We start from the raw sequence: 19,331 nt of genomic DNA, 5'->3' as shown, positions 1-19,331 counted from the left end.
GATGCAACAATCGTCAAATTAAACGGCTCAATCAAAACATGGTTAGATAATGTCAAATTTGTGGCAATGGGATGAACACTACAGGACACAACCTAGATATGATGTGGATCATAGCAATCAATGGCAAGTTTTCATGACTACAGTCACGAGCTGCGAATGGGCAAAAAACCACTGACAAGTTGCGAGCAAGTCGACAACAATCTCAAGGGAGTTGGAGAAGGTTGTGAGGCCACTCGTGTACAAGTGAGTCAAGTTAGACCTGTGCAAGAACAAGAATCACACAAGGCCACAACAATGGTGATGCAGGGGGTCGCGTGGAGGTAGACACTACATGAGGAATATGCATAGGGTGTCATGGCTATGCGTGAGCAGCCATTACGAAGGGGTTGTGCAGTGCAAAGAGCAGTCGGGTTATAAACAAGCCAATCACGGAGGGAGCGACAAGGTCAATGATGCCATAGAGATAGGAAACAAAGGATCATGCCACAAGGAATGTGTTGTGCTGGACATGACAAGTAGCTGCGAGACACGATAGCCAGCAAGGGGTCATTAGACAGGGGATCCACCATGACAAGTTGTGTGTAGTAGCAGCAGATACAACTCCAAGATTGATGACAGTTCCAGGGAGCAGAGTACCTCCCTCGCGAAGAGGGAGTGTAGATGTTTGTGGCTTGGGCAGGTACTTCTGCACGGGCCTATGTGTTTAGGCTTGCAGAAGTCACCCACAAGATCTCCCTAGGATACCTGCTCTAGGTTGAGCAAGTTGCTTTGTCACTTAGGAAAGAGAATAAGTATCATGTTGACTCACTGCGCTGAAATAAAACTCAAGAAAAGTAAAGTATATCACTTTAGTGACTTTTGTTTTAATCTCATATGTTGATCTCAAGGGTTAGGGATTTAGCTCAATGTAAAATTATAAAAGCGAAGCTAGAGAGAGGGAGAAGAAACAACATACAGCACCACTAGCCTCAGGTGGAGTGTGATATTCCTGAGTGTCAGGTCCGAGGAAGTACAAGAGTGGGCTTGGAGATCTAAATCTCCAAAGGAGATCAAGCACCAATATAGGGCAAATATGTTGGATCAGTTCCAACGCATTTGTATTTTTGTATTTTCTCAATTGAGCCATTTTCCCAGACTAAAGGCCAAGTAAGTTCCAAGGTCATTTTAACGAAGAACTATGATTGGGAAAAAAATGATTTGCGTCATTGTGATTAAGATCGGTACATTTGTTTCCATTGAATTTCACTGTGTTAGGAACCTAGTTGTGCATTTTTATTAGTACATCGATTTTTCTACAAGGAATTTAAGCGTCAAGTGCTATGTTTGCAAAAACCTAACATGGTATCAGAGCAAAAACCCTAAAGACAGTTGATCTCGAAAACATAGAAGCCAAAGTTTATACAAGATCATTGAGCCAGGTTTGGCTGCGATTGTGCAAATTTTAGTGTTTGGTACCAAGCTTGCAAAAATCTAACATGAACAAAGACATTCAAACTGGTATAATAGCATATCAAATAGTCCTCTATATTGTTACTACACTTGGATCTCTTCTATCGCTAACCATTAAAAACCTATATTGCAAATTACATCTTCCTACCAAAATGAGTAGCTTCCATATTCATCAGCAGAGCAAATGATCTAGTCTTTGCAGTGTCATTGCTAGATGTTATGACAAACTCTAAAATTCAGAGGTGTGGCTCCCACATATCCCACATGTGTTCCAACAATCCGATGTCTAGGAAATTCGGTGGAACATAAGAACCAAGTCATTTCAAACAGATATAATACTATATCAAATAGTCCTCTACATTGTTGCATAACCAAACTTGGATCTCTTCTACCACTAGCCACTAAAGAGCACATTACAAATTACATCTTTCTACTAAAATGAGTAACTTCCATATTCATCAGCATAGCAAATGATCTGGACTTTGCAATATCATTATTAGATGTTATGACAAACTTTGAAATGCAAAAGCAAAATTAGGACAAAATAACCAGCCTAAATCCATCTTAAACCTAGATCTCTCAAGCACGAAGAGGGATCAAATTTCTTAATGTGTAGCATTTTTTATCATTTAATTTCATATCATGTATTAATTTCTTCATATTAAAAAAATTTACACATTAACAAATTTCATCCTTCTTAACACTTGATAAATCCAAGTTTAAGATGGATCTAGGCTGGTTTAATTTTCATGAGGATTTTACATGCATACGTATGTATGCAATCCTTAATTTTTCATTTAATTTAATTTATGTTATTTAAGATGAAACCAACTTGTATCTTTTTTCAGTGTTGATAATATCGCCGAGATATCGGCGATATTCGGAAATATCGCGATATTTTCGGCAAGCCGATATATCGCCGACAAAATATCGCGATATTTTCAGCTTTTGAAAATATCGCGCAATTTCCGAAATATCGTGCGACGATCGAAAATATCGCCCGGTGACTGTAAAAAATTTCTGCATGGCCTATAAAAATCTGATAGTGGTTTTTTTCATATCATTTTCATTTCTTATTGCTGGAGAAGGAAGGGGAGAGTTATGTGGTTGCTGCCAAGGAGGGTTTGAGCATTCTAGGCCCTAGTATTGATATGCTATTCATGGTAATGTTAAATTCTTAAAGTAAAAGTGACATTCTCCTTAATCTTCATTTTCATTCTTTTACTTAAATTTTTAACATTACCATGAAATGACCCAGGATGTTTGAGAGTGGTTCCGGCCTCATTGGATTTCATATGGAGAAAGTAGAATTTTAGATTTCATTCAAAATGCAGCAGACTTATCAGTTTTTTAGGATTTCAGCATTGGGAGATTGTAATGTTTCCAGGTGACACCACCTGCCCGGGCTACCCCTGCCACCAATAGAGGACGTGGTCTACCTCCTATAGCTCCTACTTCTAGTTCTTCAGCTTCTACAGCATAGCAAACTCCACTGCCAACTCCACCAGCACCAGCATCTACATCTAGAGGGAAAGGGAAAGCTGTGGCATTTTCTCACAAGAGGGGCAGAGGAAATCAATAGGATTAGACTTTAGTTATTTTCTTATGTGCTTGTAAGTTGTACATGAACAATGAACATTGAATATTCAAGAATCAAGACCAAGCATACCACATTCTAATTTCTAACTAGTAAATTTTGATTCTATTTATTTTTTTAAAGTGAACTATGAACTTTGAGAAGTAATTATATTTTAATTTGATTAGATAAGCTGCAACCTGCAATTTAATATGGATAAAAAACCATATTTCGGTATATATATATATATATATATAAAACGTGTCCCCCATGTCTTGTTTCCAGGTCGTGTTTCGTATTGAATACTCGGATTTACGTGTCCTCCGTGTCTCGTGTCCTCGTGTCATGTGACTTAGCTTAGACAATATTGATGTATTGTCTCCATGGAGGGTGGAGTCTGAGGAGCCCCTCTTGGAGGAGTCACCTTCATGGTTAGAGCCAGTGGCAGATGATCCATTAGAGCAAGGGCAGCAAGAGGAGGACTCGAAGTCAGAGGAGCAGCAGCACTTAGAGGAGGAGCAGGAGGAGGAGGAGGACACTGCGGGAGCATCAGCATCAACACCATCTGCTATAGATATAGGAGAGCATAGCCCCATACCTAGCACTCATTAATTGACATTAGATGCAGAGGCAGGGTCAGGGCCTCCTACTACTAGGGGTAGGCCTGGCAAACAGCCCATCATGTTTTCCCGTAAAAGGGGGAGAGGGCAATGATTTCAGATAGATAGCTGCTAGTTTTATTTGTTATGCTACATATAACTCATGATGATGAGATACTTTTATATATGTGATGTTATTTGTATTGGTTCTCCACATTTGAGTCCTTGAATGGACAATTATCAGGGATCAGCAGGATTTGGTATCGCCTTTGATGTATCATTTCTATTTGACATCATATATATCAGTGTTTTCTTCATATTTATGTGCCAATGTGTTTATTTCATGTTGTTATTGCTTTATATGTTTAAAAATCTTCAAAAAAATGAATATATTATGCATTTTTATGCTTGCTGATATTTGCCGATATTTTTCCGATATTTTTGCCAATATTGCCGATAAGATATTTTCTGGACCTTCGCCGATATTTTCCTGATACCGATATTATCAACACTGCTTTTTTTTATGTAATGTTATATGTCTTCATTCGTTCATGAAAACTTCTCCCCATGTTGAGTTGTATAGCACCTCACTACTCTTAGTGTGAAAAGAAAGAATAAGACAAGAGGATAAAAGAGGTAACCTCTAACCAAGTTCCTTCTCCTGAATGGTGTGTACTGATATCAACATCTATGACATCAAGCACTACAATTAATCCCTTTGAAAAAGTCAATGCATTAGTAAGAAACGTGACAAAAGAGGAAACGTTTAACGTGGAACCTTCTTCCAAATGACAGTGTCATCAATGACAACAAATGATAACAGAATCAACGTGTTAGTAACCACCAACTTGCATTTAGATAAGCTCCCTGAAGAGATACACAATACAGAAATGAATGTAAGAGAAACATTGGAGGCAAAAGTAGGACTAGAGGGAAAATGAGGTTAGTTGTAACATCAAGCCACAAACCTTTGTCCAAACCTTCAATGGTTGGTGAAATGATCCTACCCTAGGACCACTTCCTCCAAAAAGTCAAAGGCTGAATTTACTCCTACTATCTCAGGTTATGCTTCGCTTAACTTTATCTTAATGTTTTGTTCTTTTAATATTCAATCTTTTGTTTCATCGGTTTGGGTTAAGACTGTTCAACTAGATGCTAGTTATTCAAGTTGAAAAAATGATTCCACTATTAACAATTTTCACTTGCAAGTATCAAGATCAAATCTCTTCTCGTCTTCTTGCAACAGTTTTAGATTTCACTATGATTTGAAAATCTACTGATATGGGGGGACTTTGTAGCAATTTTAGATTTCACTATGATTTGAAAATCTACTAATATGGGGGGACATTGTTTAATACCGGTTTTTTTAGTGTTCAAAGTCAATATCAATTACAGATTCAGTTCAATATAGAGCCCTTAGAGTAGTATGGATATATTGCCTTTTGGACCAATTGCTACTTTAGTAGGTAGGAATCTGAGAGTACAAAGAGTGATGAGGGAGGACACCCCAGAACTTCTTCCATAATGATAACAACTGATGACATTAATTTAGTGTTTAGTAAGTTTGAAAAATTGTTAAGTTGCAACCTAAAATAGTAAATATCACTGATAAATTAGTCAACGCATACTTGGGATTTCAGTCTCTTGAAATCTAAGCATCATGTTCACACAAGCACAAAAGTGAAATGGTTTGTATTGAGGATATGATGAGGATTTGATTTGGTGGGACAATCTAAGTTATTTCAAGTGTTTTTGCATTTTTTTAATGCTTTTTGAACAATATGCATAATTGTGCATTATCTGTTCCCTGCTTCGTATTTTTACTTTATAAGGCATACCCATTTCATACCAGCTCCATATCACCTCAAAATGTTGTGTTCGGTACATCAAATATTGGAGTGAAACATACTTTAAAACAGTGCTTGTAACATGCTATGGCTAGGGTCTGAAATCAGTAAAGAATACAAAGAAGAAATGTGACACTCCTACACCATTGTAATATGAACTTTATTCATGCTCAGCGGGAGCTTCACCCATGCTGCGAGAGGCAAGTGCTTGTGAGAGCAAATTCAATTGAATTCATCGTTTATTAATAATTATGTCACTGGATTTTTAAATTTTTGTAATGCCATAAGGCAACGATTTTTTACACAGTTTAAATGATTCATTTTGGGATCTCGCTTATACTTTGATCAACTTACCAAGGATTCCATAGTTTTAAGACCTGTCTTTCATGATTGGAAGCAAAGTTTTAAGCATGTAATCCTCCTCAAACAATTTTAATATTACAAAGTTTTGGTCCTTCTAAGCTTTTTGGAAGACATGTCCATTTTTTTTGTTTATTTTCTTATTTTATGACGTGGCTTTCAAGATTTGAAGCAAAGTTTTAAGCATGTAATCCTCCTCAAACAATTTTAATATTACAAAGTTTTGGTCCTTCTAAGCTTTCTGGAAGACCTGTCCATTTTTTTGTTTATTTTCTTCTTTAAGTTTTTTGAATATTTCTTGTTACTTATAGCATAAAACACTGGAGGCAAGAGCATTCAACCTCTGAATAAATCTTTCATTTATAAATATCCTTTCATATCTTGCAACAGTTAAACTTGCCTTGTCTTTCCTCAGGCAACAATGAATGCTTGAAATGATTATCTAGTCATATCAAGAACATTAGTATATTTGTTGAAGCTCAAATTTTTTGCTTATTTTCTTATTTAAATTCCTTGAATAATTCCTCTTTAATTATATCATAACAAACTAGACGCAAGAGCATTAGAATTATGAATAAATCTTGTCAGACCAGGAGGTAACTCCTCAAATCAGAACTCATATTGTTCATTCAATTTGTTCATTATTATATACAAGAGGGAGTGACTGTTCGGTTCATCTCCCGATGACTCTCTATCTTCTCTATTATTTATTTACATTAATTACCGTTGTACACCCAATCCCTCTGATTAGGTGTCAACATTGCCTCCTTAATCTGAAGAGACAACTCCTGATCCAAGACTCATAGCATAACCTGAAGTAGATACCCCAGTTTCTTTGTCTCCATCGAAGTCCGAATCAAAGTATCCAATCACGCTAAAGTCGCCCACCTATGTATACTTGGTTCCAAAGTCTTGAATTCCCTTCAAGTACTTTAGAACTCTTTTAGCAGCAGACCAATGTCCCTCACAAGGCTTTTGCATAAATCAGGAGAGGATTCCAACATCAAACGAAATATCTGGTCTGGTAGTAGTTAGGTAGTTGAGACTTCCTACAAGCTGTCTATACTTTGTTGCATCCTCAAATTCTTTTTCCTTCAATGGATGTAAGCTTTAAGTTTTGTTCCATTAGAGTAGTCAGAGGATTGCACTTAGTCATGCCAAATCTGTTCAACAGATCTCTAATGTACTTCTTTTGAGAAAGGAATATGGACTTTGGATGTTGAGTTACTTCAATACCAAGATAGTAATGAACATAGCCCAAATCAGTCATTTCAAAACCTTTCTTATATTCCTTGTTTATGGATGCAATGTAGCTTTCATTGTTCCCTGTCATCAAAATATCATCTACATATACCATAAGATATACAACTGTTTTGCCAACTTTCTTGACAAACAAAGTTGCATCATCAAGATCATAATGTGTGAAATTGAGTTTCAGAATATGCTCAGTCAGTTTTTCATACCAAGCTCGTGGTGCTTGTTTAAGGCCATACAAAGATTTCCCAAGTTTGCATACTTTATGTTCATGTCCTTTCATAGCAAATCCTTTAGGCTGCGACATAAAAACATTTTCTTTTAGATCTCCATTCAAGAAAGTAGTTTTTACATCCATTTGATGGACTTTCCAACCATTCTGAGCTGCTAGGGCAAAGAGTGTCCGAATGGTAGCCCATTTTGCTGTGGCGGCAAAAGTTTCCGCATAATCGACCCCTTCCTTTTGTGCAAAACCTTTTGCCACAAACCTGGCTTTGTGCTTGTCAAATGAGCCATCAGCATTATACTTGTTCTTGTAGACCCACTTGCAGCCAATTGGTTTAGTTCCCAATGGAGGATCAACCAGCTTCCAAGTGCCATTCTTTATCAGGGCATCATACTCCTTTTGCATTGCTTCTCTCCATTCATCATGAGACGCAGCTTCTTTGAAGGAAGTTGGTTCAAAATTTGTAGACAAATTGAATTCACAATCATAAGAAACATCCATATCAACAGGTGAACCAGAGTCATCTACATTACCTCCATTTTTTCGGTTTGAATTTCTAGTTCCTGTCTTTCCAACCTCATCAGGATGTACACTTTCAAGTGTCTTTGTCAACCACTTTGGGGGACCTTACTCAGATGGTCCAGGCTGCTTCGTTGATTGAGTTGGGACTGAATCAAGATTGAGTCTCCCAATTCTGTCAATCACATCACTCAAAGTATCATTGTTGTTGGAGTTTCATGTAGGGAAGAGAGTGTTTCAAAAGAAGATTCCACATATTGATCTAGTATAAGAATCCCCCCCTCAATATGTGGAATCTGATTATCAAATTCTTGAAATGATTTTGCATTTGTGAATCTATCCAAGCGATCAAGTTGCCTTTCAACAACATTGTTAGTTTTGGATAATTCAAGAAAGATTACATCTCTAGATACAACAAAATTTTTGTTGACTTCATCATAGAGACGGTATGCTTTGGAGGTGTTTGAATACCCCAAGAAGATACACTTACGACTTTTTGCACCAAGTTTGTTCCTATGTACCTTTGGTATCAAGGCATAACAGGTGGAACCAAAGACCCCGAGATGCTTTACCGAAGGAATGTGCCCATACCACATTTCATAGGGAGTCTTGTTCCTGATAGCATTAGATGGACATCTATTCTTTATATATACAACACATAGAACTGCATCAGCCCAAAACATCATTTTTACATTTTTGAAGAACACCATGGAGCGTACCATATTTAAGATTGTCATATTCATTCTTTCAGCTACTCCGTTCTGTTGGGGATTATAAGGCATAGTTGTTTAATGTTTGATCCCATGTTGGCGAAGATAGTTTTCAAATTCATTTGAAGTGTATTCTTTTCCATTATCAGTGCGAACGGAGCCAATATGAGATTGTGCATCATTTTCAATCCATGCATGAAAGTTCTTGAATGTTTGAAAAGCATCAGATTTGTTCTTCAATAAATAAACCCAACACATTGTGGTGTAGTCATCAATGAATGTCATCATATATTTATTTCCATTTGCAGAAGAAACAGGCATTGGACCACATAAATCTGAATGAATGAGTTAAGTTTTCTATGTGCAAAGGAGTGTGAATCATGAAAGCACTGTTTGCTATGCTTTCCTAAAATGCAAGCATCACATTGCTTAAGCTTCCTAGGAATTGTAGGCAAACGAGTAACACCATTTTTCTTCAACAAGCGGAGGTTGTCATAGTTCAAATGTCCAAATCTAGCATGCCATAATAAACTTGATGGAAGTGTACCTTTTTCATAATGAGAATTATATGAGAAATGTTGTGCACGAGCAGAGGTACCCTGTAGCTTGAGAAGCCTTTCTTTTTCTATCCCTATCATGACAAGTGAGTGGTCAAATGCTTTTCTCACCTCAAACTTGCCATCAAACATATGAATGGAGTTACCTTGCTGGCAGATGTGGACCAAGGACAGCAAGTTTCTCCTCAGCTGTGGGAGAGATAAAACATGATGCAAAAGAAAGTCTGGCAGACCAGCAAATTTAAATCTGATTGTGCCAAGCCCTGATGACTTGAGTTTTGATTGGTCTGCAAAGTATACTGCTCCATCAACATTGTCAGTAATTCTTCAAAAAAAATATTTTCTATGAGTCATGTGGCAAGTGGCTCCTGAATCAAGCAACTAATCATTTTTCGAAGAAGCAAGTGAAGCATTAAATAAGTCTTCATTTACTCCAACATTACATTGTGCCACAACATAATGAGTGGATTCAAGTGCTTTACCTTTGTCTATGTCATTAGTTTTAACTTTGGGTTGGTTTCTTTGCTGCTCAATTTTGTCCCAAGGTAACTTGCATGTGGAGGCATCATGTGATCCATTTCTTTTGCAGCGTATGCAGTGCAAATCTGACTTTTCTCCTTGAGAGTGGCTACCCCTGAAATATCTTCCTCTTCCTCTTCGACCACCTCTTCCTCTGGAAGAATCTTGGGCAAGATTCTTTTCTTTATGAGCAAGGCACACAGCCTCTTCAGAAGATTTAGGGGTTGTCTTCTATCCAAAAGCTTTCCCTCTTTCAACAAATTTTTTCACAAGAGAGTCAAAGGTAATATCTTTGAGATTTTCATTTGCTTGCAATGACTCAAGATAATGTGCCTTGAGAAAAGTGATCAGAGGAATATCCAATTCAACCTTAGTGACTTTGATCTCATGCATTATAGATTTTACTTCGGATGCAAGAGCAAGAGGATAATTATTTTGTAATTCAAGGGTGAAGAGTTTAATCATGAGTTGAACAACTTCAAGTGCAAAGTGTGAGTCATAGAGTTCCTTCAGCTTTTGTAAGGCTTCGAATGCATTTGAAAATGGCAAAATATGTCGACTCATTTTTTCACTCACTGATGATGCAATCAATGCATAGGCTTTGTTGTTCTTATTTTCCCAAATTGTGAGCTCCTTGTCTGAGGTAGGCCGGACTGGCGCTTCGTCTCCTTAGCCAACACATACTCCTTTCCATAGCTCATTAAAAATGAGAGTGTATTGGATTTTCCACGACCATTTAGGGTAATTCTCCTTTCCATTAAGAACTACTCCCACAATAGATATAATTGAATGCATTGTAAAATCTATGTACAGTGGAGAAAAATGTTGTTGCTGCAAAATTTTACTCGTAAAATGATTATTATACGAGCAACGTTCAACTTAACAACATTCAACATTCACCCCAATATCAGAGTCTGACTGTAACTGTAGTTCTTTTGTTTCTTTGTATGGCAGAGATGAGCAGCGGAGATGAACGGAGGAGGGTCGTCGATGGTAAGCGATCAATGGTTATCGCAAGCAAAACAAGTCCGGGCGATAACCACGGCTAAAGGCGGATTTCGGGTTACAAGCGGGATTTCGGGCAGATAAAAAACGGTAAGCGATATTGAGAGGGAAGCACCCGATTCCACTAAGTGTTTGACACATAGCGACTAGGGGAGAGAGAAAAACCGCTCATTTCGGGCGAGCAACTCTCGTGCATCTAATGCACCCGAAATCGCTATAAACCATCGGATTGTGAGGTGATGATCAACGGTGGAGATTAAAAGGCACTTTTCGGGTGGGTAACTGTCATGCATGTGGTCCCCCTGAAATCAATGTCAGCCGTCGGATCTGAAGGTTCAGATCAATGCTGGAGAACGAGCCAAATAAAGTGAAACCTCGGGAACTGTGTCCGAGCGGGTTTAATGAAGGATATGATCGCATCGCAAACATGCAGCGGTATTGATCGGGGCAAGAGATTTGCAATATGCGATTAAAAACAGACCCGACGGTATTTATATATGGGTTCATAATACTTGAGATCTAGCTCAAGGGAACACGAAAAAGGATATATGTGAATACGAAAAAGGATATATGGTTTTTCAATGCGAAAGGGTATATATACCATACTCAGAGCAGGAGGAAATCCAAGTCATTACAGCACCTTCGACGAATGTATTAAACGATAAATGAACGAAAGCTCTCCTTCGGCTTCAATGCACCATTCGACGCAACAACAATGAATGAGATTTCGCAGGGTTTTGACAGAGATGTCAGCCTGCAAAAGATGCAAAACAAAGGCAAAACAGAATAGGAGTTACAAATTAAAAAGGAAGCCAAAAAATGGCGCCTGCTCTGATACCATGTCAGACCAGGAGGTAACTCCTCAAATCAAAACTCATATTATTCATTCAAGTTGTTCATTATTATATACAAGAGGGAGTGATTGTTCGGTTCATCTCCCGATGACTCTCTATCTTCTCTATTATTTATTTACATTAATTATAGCTATACTCCTAAGTCACATGACACGAGGACACGAGACACAGAGGACACGTAAATACGAGTATTCACTACGAAACGCAGCGACCTGGAAACAGGACACAGGGGACACATTTTATATATATATATATATATATATATATACCGAAATATAGTTTTTTATCCATATTAAATTGCAGGTTATAACTCAGTTATCTGACTTATCTCATTCATTTCAATATCACAAAATACAAAACCTTCTATATCAGATTATCTAATCTTATTTAATTTTGACCTTATCTAATGTAATCCTAACTAATCTTGATTAACTATTGACAGTTGTGCTTGTGCTTCTACCTAGTTTCACATATAGAATTGAATGTTAATTAATTGCAATTCAAGCAAGCTGTATGCACGTCTGATTTCATCAAGATTGCAGTCACTAGATTTACCTGACTAAATCTCTAAATTTGAAACTCCAGCAGATTAGCCTCTCTTCTAAAATGGAAATCCGAAAGTGATATGTTACATCAGTTGAAAACTCACAAGTTAATAGGCACTCCCTGAAGGCTGAAATCTCTATGTAGCACACTTTTCTGCCAATCATTGGAGATTCAAAATTTGTATCACATCAGTTTTTTTATTAACTGGCTAAATATGTCAATTTGAAATTCACTGTGCCCATACTTCAAAACTCACATTTCGTTGTGGCTGCTTTATATCTGACAGGGTATTATATTCCTTAAAGGCTATAACATATCAGCTGTTGAACCTTGATCCCATTAAGTCAGTGAGAATTTATGCATTGCTAACCATTAAGACATGTTGATCTAACATTGATTCCCTACCAATAGCTACTACTGCTAGCTTGTCTGCTTGTGGGATTCCATTCTTCAGAGCTTACTCCATTCCTTTAAGATGTAACTTCAGTTATTCCTTCAATACAGAACTATGAGAAACTCGACTGCTGACAAAGCTGAGTATGATTACAAAGGCTGACTCCCGTGGCAAACAAGTTGATAGCTGAAACTTTCAGCTTTCCACAGAATATGAAAAACCACCTTTTATATATATATGCAGGCTGCAGCTATGCTTATTGTGTGAAATGAAGTCAGTGCTGTGGAGTTCACTGTGTATATTTCCTTTGTTACCATGGGTACTGTCACCTGTGGCTACAGTTTTTCCTAACTTTTACGGGCCGGTCTTGAACACTGCACACTCTGCTCCAGACTTCAAATAGCTCTAGACTTCAAATATAATGCTAACTTCAAAGACAAACACCCTGCTCGCAGCTCCAGATGACAGCTCCAGACGACAGCAGGACGAAAATAACCCGGAATAGACCAACGCGTAGGCTTTAAATTATGTTTTTTTCGCGGTACGTATTCAACCTGTCGAAATACGTTAGGGCAACGTATTCTACCAACCAAATACGCGTATTCGAAATTTAGGACACGACGGAAAACGTAGAATACGTATTCAAGTTTTCATGACACGTTGAAAATCGTATTCGACACGTATTAGGGCCGTTTTCGTGTCCAATACGTAAAATACGGGACACGGGACCCTGGGGGACGTGTCCTGTGACTTAGCTATACACCCAATCCCTCTGATTAGATGTCAACAAATCTTGGAAAAATTTCAACCCCCATTCCGGCTATCAGTTTTCCTTATCACTCCATGCATTTAGTTTTAAATCCAAGCATGATAAAAATTCTAAAATTTGGAAATGAAAATATTTTTCTGAAAACACAAATTTAGAGATTTCACAACTGCTGAAATTGCAGAAATAAAACACAGCAAAATTATCACAGCCACACACAGAAAATAACACAGTGATTTTTTGTCAATGTGACCCTAGAAAAACCCCCTACAACTCTTGGGGAAAACCAGTTTGAGAGCTCTTCTTTATTTCTGAAAATGCTTTTACAGAGAAACTGAAATACACAGTAAAAATTTCAGCAACTACAAATTACAACTTATCTTGATTTTCGTGCTTGCTCTCCGCCTCGAAAATCGTGCCAATCAGCAAACAGCAAAAACAAAAATTTTCTAGCCATAAAACAGCATTAAATGTTGTACAGCCAGCCTCGAAATACGTGCCCAAAACTTGTAAGGTTCATACGAATTTCAACAGTACAACTACCTCGAAATTCGTGCCCTTACTATTGTACCTCTTCCTTGATTTTGGTGTTGTCCCTCTTCCTCGATATCTGTGCCTTTCTCCTGCTGCACAATTTTGCCTTGGGATGTGTGTCAATAAATGTTGCTGCCCAGATTTGCTGAAATGTCTTCTTGCAGCGCTCCTTCACTTCCTCACTGCTCAAAAATTTTCTCCTTGCTCTCTCTTCTCTTTCTCTCAAATGCTCATGAAAGAATGAATTAATATTTTCCTCTTTTCTTCTCTGTTTATTCTCTAAATGACTTTTTGAGTTACCCTAAGATCTAATCGCTAAGATTCATTTAAATCTAGAGATGAGAATAAATGTGCATTTAATTCTCACTTTCTATTTTTTAACACACCCACTTAAATAAAAACCCACTTAGCCTTTTATTTCCATAGTCACTTTTTCACTTTCTAATTTTTCATTGACTTTAATAAAGTCACATTTAAATTAAAATGTAACTTCACCACTTATAAAATCATTTTTAAATTAGAATGTAACTTACCACTTATAAAGTCACTTTTACATTAAATTGACTTTACCACTTATAAAGTCACTTTAGGAGAAAACTACAAATAAATTTGGACATATTTCCCTAAGCACGTGTCCTCTGGTACCCAAATTTTAACAAATCTTTCATTTATGAATATTCTTTCATATTTTGCAACAGTTAAAGTTGTCCGATCTTTTCTCAGGCAATAATGCATGCTCGAAATGAATATCTAGTCATATCAAGAAGCTTGTTTTATTTTTTTAAGGTTAAAACACTACAGTGTTTTGTCGATTGTTGCAAGGTGTTTTAATTAGCATGGGAGCTTAATTTGTCAATTTTATTTTGCAGTTTAATTTACATCATCATCATGGCAACTTCAAGCTTAGCCACCATTCGTGGGGAAAGGAAGTGGAACATGAAATTGAATCTGCCCCTAAAGTTGATCCAAAGTCACCACTTTGGAAATATGGGATTGTTGTTGGGAAGATCCAAGGAGGGGAATCATTGGCATGGGTTTGCAGTGTGTGTAAAAAGGAGTATAAGGGATCATACACCGGAACTAAGGCACATTTACTTGGGTTAAAAGGCAATGAGGTTCGAATATGCATTGGCCCACCTAAAGAAAATGGAAGTAATTGAAATGGTTTAAGCAAGGCAAAACTTGCAAAATATCAGGAAAAACAAGACAAGGAAAATCCTAAAGCAAATGAGGCAAATATTGCCTCTCAATTCAAACAACCAACAAGGTTGGGAACATCTTCATCAGAGCCTCCATTTCCCTCTCATGGAATTTCAAAGCAGTCTAATTTGGGACCGCTTGAAAGAAGTTTTACTAATGATGCTCGAGATACATCAGATGCAGCCATAAGTCAATGCATTTATGCAAATGGCCTTCCCTTTAACCTTGTGCAAACTCCTTGCTGGGGAAATATGATAAAAGAAGTGAATGAAGCCCCAAAAGGGTACAAGAGCTCTGGATATGAAAAGGTTTGCACTACAAAGTTGAGTGTTGAGCAGTATTATAAGGACTGAACCAAATCAGCCAGTTCAGACCAATCAGACTGTTTTGAGACAAAAATTGGTTTGGACCGGTGACTTCAACTATTTGTGTGGTTCAACTCGGTAAAGTCACAAAGAACATAGCAAGTGGGGCATGTTTTGCTTTTTTTCTTTTAATGTATGTCGTAGTTTGGCACTAACCCATAATAGGTGCCTACTATTCAAGCATATGGCCCCACTATTACTATGCAATTCATGGTAATGCTAAATTCTTAAAGTAAAAGTGACATTCTCCTTTATATTTTATTTTCATCACTTTAGTTTTTAACATTGCCATGAAATGACTCAAGATGTGAGAGAGTGGTTTTGACCTCATTGCATTTCATATGGAGAAAGTAGAAATTTAGATCTCAGTCAAAATCCAGCAGACTTAACAGTTATTTCAAGATTGGGGGGATTGCAATGCTACATTGGATTTTCTCATGTACGAAAGTATGGAACTAATATTTAATCAAGAGCACCTAGCCCTCTATGTTCCTTGATGTTAGTGGCATTGGTTGTTGAACTCCTCTATCATGATCCTATTAAATAAAATACCCATCACTCAAATAAAACAAAATCTTGACTTGACATGCTATGATTTTTCTATCTTATTTTAATGCTTAGAGGGTGATATTAATGACAATGATCCCAATATAGGCAATGTTTTTGATAATATGTAGGTATTTGTTGTAGCATAATTTTTTTTGTATGCTAGAGTTCATGTGGAGCTTGTTTACTAATGTATTTTCGATTTTGAGATGGATTTCACTCGATGCTATTTTGGTTATGTGCACCCTTACATGCTATATAAATGAGAACTTTTGCTTATTTGTGTATAAATGGTTTGGATTCATATGGATGCACATGAATATATATGTTTTGCTTTAAAATTTGAACATTTTATGTGTTTTTGGTTGACTGGTTTTTGGGTCTGGTCTTCATACGATTCTGACCGATCAGGGAGTCTACTGGTTCAATGACTGGTTCAGTGCTAATAACTATGGTACTGAGAAGTTAGATTTGGAGGTTAAATTAAGCCCCATTCATAATTCATGGCACATTTAAGGGGTGTCCATCATCTTTGAAGGATAGAAATATCAAAGGAATAAGCCTTTGTTCAACGTGATTGCTCAGAGCCCAAAGGGGGCAATGTTTTTGAAGGCAGGGGATTGTGAGGGGCAACTGAAAAATTCTCAATTCATTGTTGACATCTTGACCAAAGCAATTGAATCAATGGGGCCAGAAAATGTATTCCAAGTAATAACTAACAATGCAACGGTGTGTAGAGCAGCAGGGCTAATTATTGAAGGCAAATATCAACACATATTTTGGACTCCTTGTGTTGTACATTCATTTAACCTCATGTTGAGCAAGATGGGGAAGCAAATTGAGTGGATTCGAGTTATTTTTGAAGAGGCAAAAGAAATTCAAGCCTTCAACACAAACCACCACATGTTCCAAGGCATCCACAAGGAATTTTAGAAGTTGAAGCTCCTTAAGGTACCTATACTTTGGAGTTTATTTCATAACTTTTAATTTCTATGAGACTCTAAATTCAAATATGTAAATTGGATTCTCAAATGTCATGATTCGTGAATTATAGACAATCAAATTATGATTTTTAATTTATTGAAACATTGACAATTGGGCACTTGCAGGTTTTCGAGACTCGTTTTTCTTCTCACATCATAGTCTTAACAAGGCTTATGCGGGTGAAAGAAGCATTACAATCAATGGTATGCAGTTCTATTTGGAATAAATCGAGGCAATCCCAATCTGAAAGAGCACAAGAAGTGAAAAGTTTGGTTGTTGATCATGAATGGTGGAATAGGGTGGAGTATCTCTTGGCATTTCCTAAGCCAATTGTGGATTTGCTCCGCCTGTTTGACACAGATATTCCTAATTTGGGAGGTGTATGAGGGGATTGATTCCATGATAGAGAAGATAAGGGTGGTTATAAATGCCAAGGAGAAAGGCCCAAATGAATTCTTTTACAAAGAAGTAAAAGATAAATTGACCAAAAGGTGGCACAAGATGACCACCCCATTGCACCTTTTGTCCTATGCAGTGAATCCAAAATATTATGTTGCAGAGTTGCTAAGTGATCCAGAAAAAACAGCACCAAACAAGGACCCGGAAGTCTCACAAGGATTTTAAAAAGCTTTTAGAAAGCTTTTTGTAGATCTTGAAATTGGGAATCGAATTAGTTCAAAGTTTGCTCATTTTATGGGATCATAGGGTTGGGGTGTTTGATATTGATTAAATGCAAAACAAAACCAGATTAAGTCCAATTGATTGATGGAACTACTAAGGTGGGGAACTTCCACATATCCAAAAATTTGCCATCAAGATCTAGTCATAGGTTGCTAATTCCTCTTCAGTAGAAAGGAACTGGAGTACATATTTCTTGATCCATTCAGTGAAGACAAATACAAATTTGGGCCCACCAAACTATGGGATGTGGAATTAGAGTTGTCTGGCTTGGATATGACTTTGAATGTCAGGTATCATGACTTTGTTTGATGAAAAGGCACCAATAGTTGGATCTTCAAGTGGACTTGGCAACAATGCGAGGATGTGGTTCTTAGTGACATGAATGAAGACATATTTGATGATATGTAAATGTAATTTAAGATGGTGTTTTAAACTTTTGAACAATGAATATTGAATAACATAATATGCCATATGAATTATGATTCATGAATAATGATAGTACACTGTCAGTGATAGTTCATTTTGTATTTTGTATTATCACTATGTAGTGTGCATTATTAATTTTGGTGATGATGTTGTAACTTGTCATGTTGACGATTGAAATTTGAAATAGAAACTTCAGGATATGTTGAATCATGAATGTTATAATAAGCATTAATTATGTTGACAATGTTTATGCTGAATTGATGATGATGATAAATGATAATTGATTATGTATTTTTAGATATGGAATATAGATTCTAAAAGATGAATGGTAGTATGAAATTATTATTTTGTTGTGTGTGTGTGTGTGTGTCCTTTCCTTCTTGTACCGTATCCAGATTTTTTTTAAATTTGTCATATCTGCATCCATTTCAATGGGAACTTAGCATAAAAAAATGGTGATGCTATGAAAAAATGAAAGAGTAGTTATTAATATCATTCTTTAATAAAATTACATATCTCATCTAATATATCTAATTCTAAATGCGGAGATTGATTCTGAAAAAAAGGAATGCACTAGTTATGCAAAGAGAGTTCCACAAAGAGACTCACACTGAAAACGTTCTGGTAACTGGATGGAAGAAAAGATTAGCAGTTCTGCACTGTCCAAATACATCCTCATTGCCAGATCATAATTATTTGCTTCCTTTAAAAGTTTCGCATATGACTTCTGACAACTGAAAATTTCGCACATAAACAAATTAAAGCCCTTATGCAACATTCATGAAATACATGCCACCTTTACAAGCAATTTCAAGTAGTTAAAAATAACTGACACTCAATATTCCATGAAACACATACCTTTGGCTTTCATCATCTGTTGGAAAGAAATAGAGACCTATGTTGTCATCTGTAGGGGGTTCTTTATTGAACCGTTGTGGCCATGCATTACACCGCTGTACTTGCTCCAGGTGCAGCTGTGGACTAAATCTTTCTGTCATTTCATAAACCTTTGGAGATGCTGTATTTGATGGATGTGCCTGTATTCCATAATAAACGCAATGTCCACAGACTCTACCCGAAACTTCGAAAGCACCCCTTTCAACAAAACAAACATTGGAAGCAATCTTATGAGAAATTTGAATTTCAATGGATGATATAGTCTACACCAACTCAAAAAAAATCACATGATATGCACATCACAAAAATAACGCACAACTCAGAGAGTTATATATCAGGTATCCACATAAACAGATTACATCTTACTTGAATAATAAGATGTATCTACTTAAATTTAGATACATTATAGAAGTTGGAATTCCTTTAAATATAAGCTAAAACATAGCACAGAATTTCTTTATATGAAAGATTACAAATAACATCTTTGAATTCCTTTACATGAAAGATTACAAATAAA

At 36.8% G+C, this 19,331-nt stretch overlaps 1 protein-coding gene across 5 annotated transcripts in view; it reads right to left on the bottom strand.

Moving 5' to 3' along the window:
- The window catches only part of LOC149230667 (uncharacterized), a 123,990-nt gene that overhangs the window by 28,441 nt on the left and 76,218 nt on the right, over nucleotides 1–19,331 (bottom strand). For all 5 annotated transcript variants that reach the window (XM_089379040.1, XM_089379038.1, XM_089379042.1 and 2 more), the window contains 2 exons: nucleotides 18,776–19,012; nucleotides 18,527–18,651 (listed from right to left, as the gene is read on the bottom strand). In XM_089379040.1, the coding sequence (XP_089235166.1) occupies nucleotides 18,527–18,651; nucleotides 18,776–19,012 (362 nt within the window). The remainder of the gene's footprint in view (nucleotides 1–18,526; nucleotides 18,652–18,775; nucleotides 19,013–19,331) is intronic.

The sequence above is a fragment of the Pinus tabuliformis genome, chromosome J, assembly GCF_031772625.1.
Source record: "Pinus tabuliformis cultivar Carrire ecotype Pingquan chromosome J, CPIR1, whole genome shotgun sequence".
Taxonomy (NCBI): Eukaryota; Viridiplantae; Streptophyta; class Pinopsida; order Pinales; family Pinaceae; genus Pinus; species Pinus tabuliformis.
This window is presented reverse-complemented; position numbering and strand designations above follow the sequence as displayed.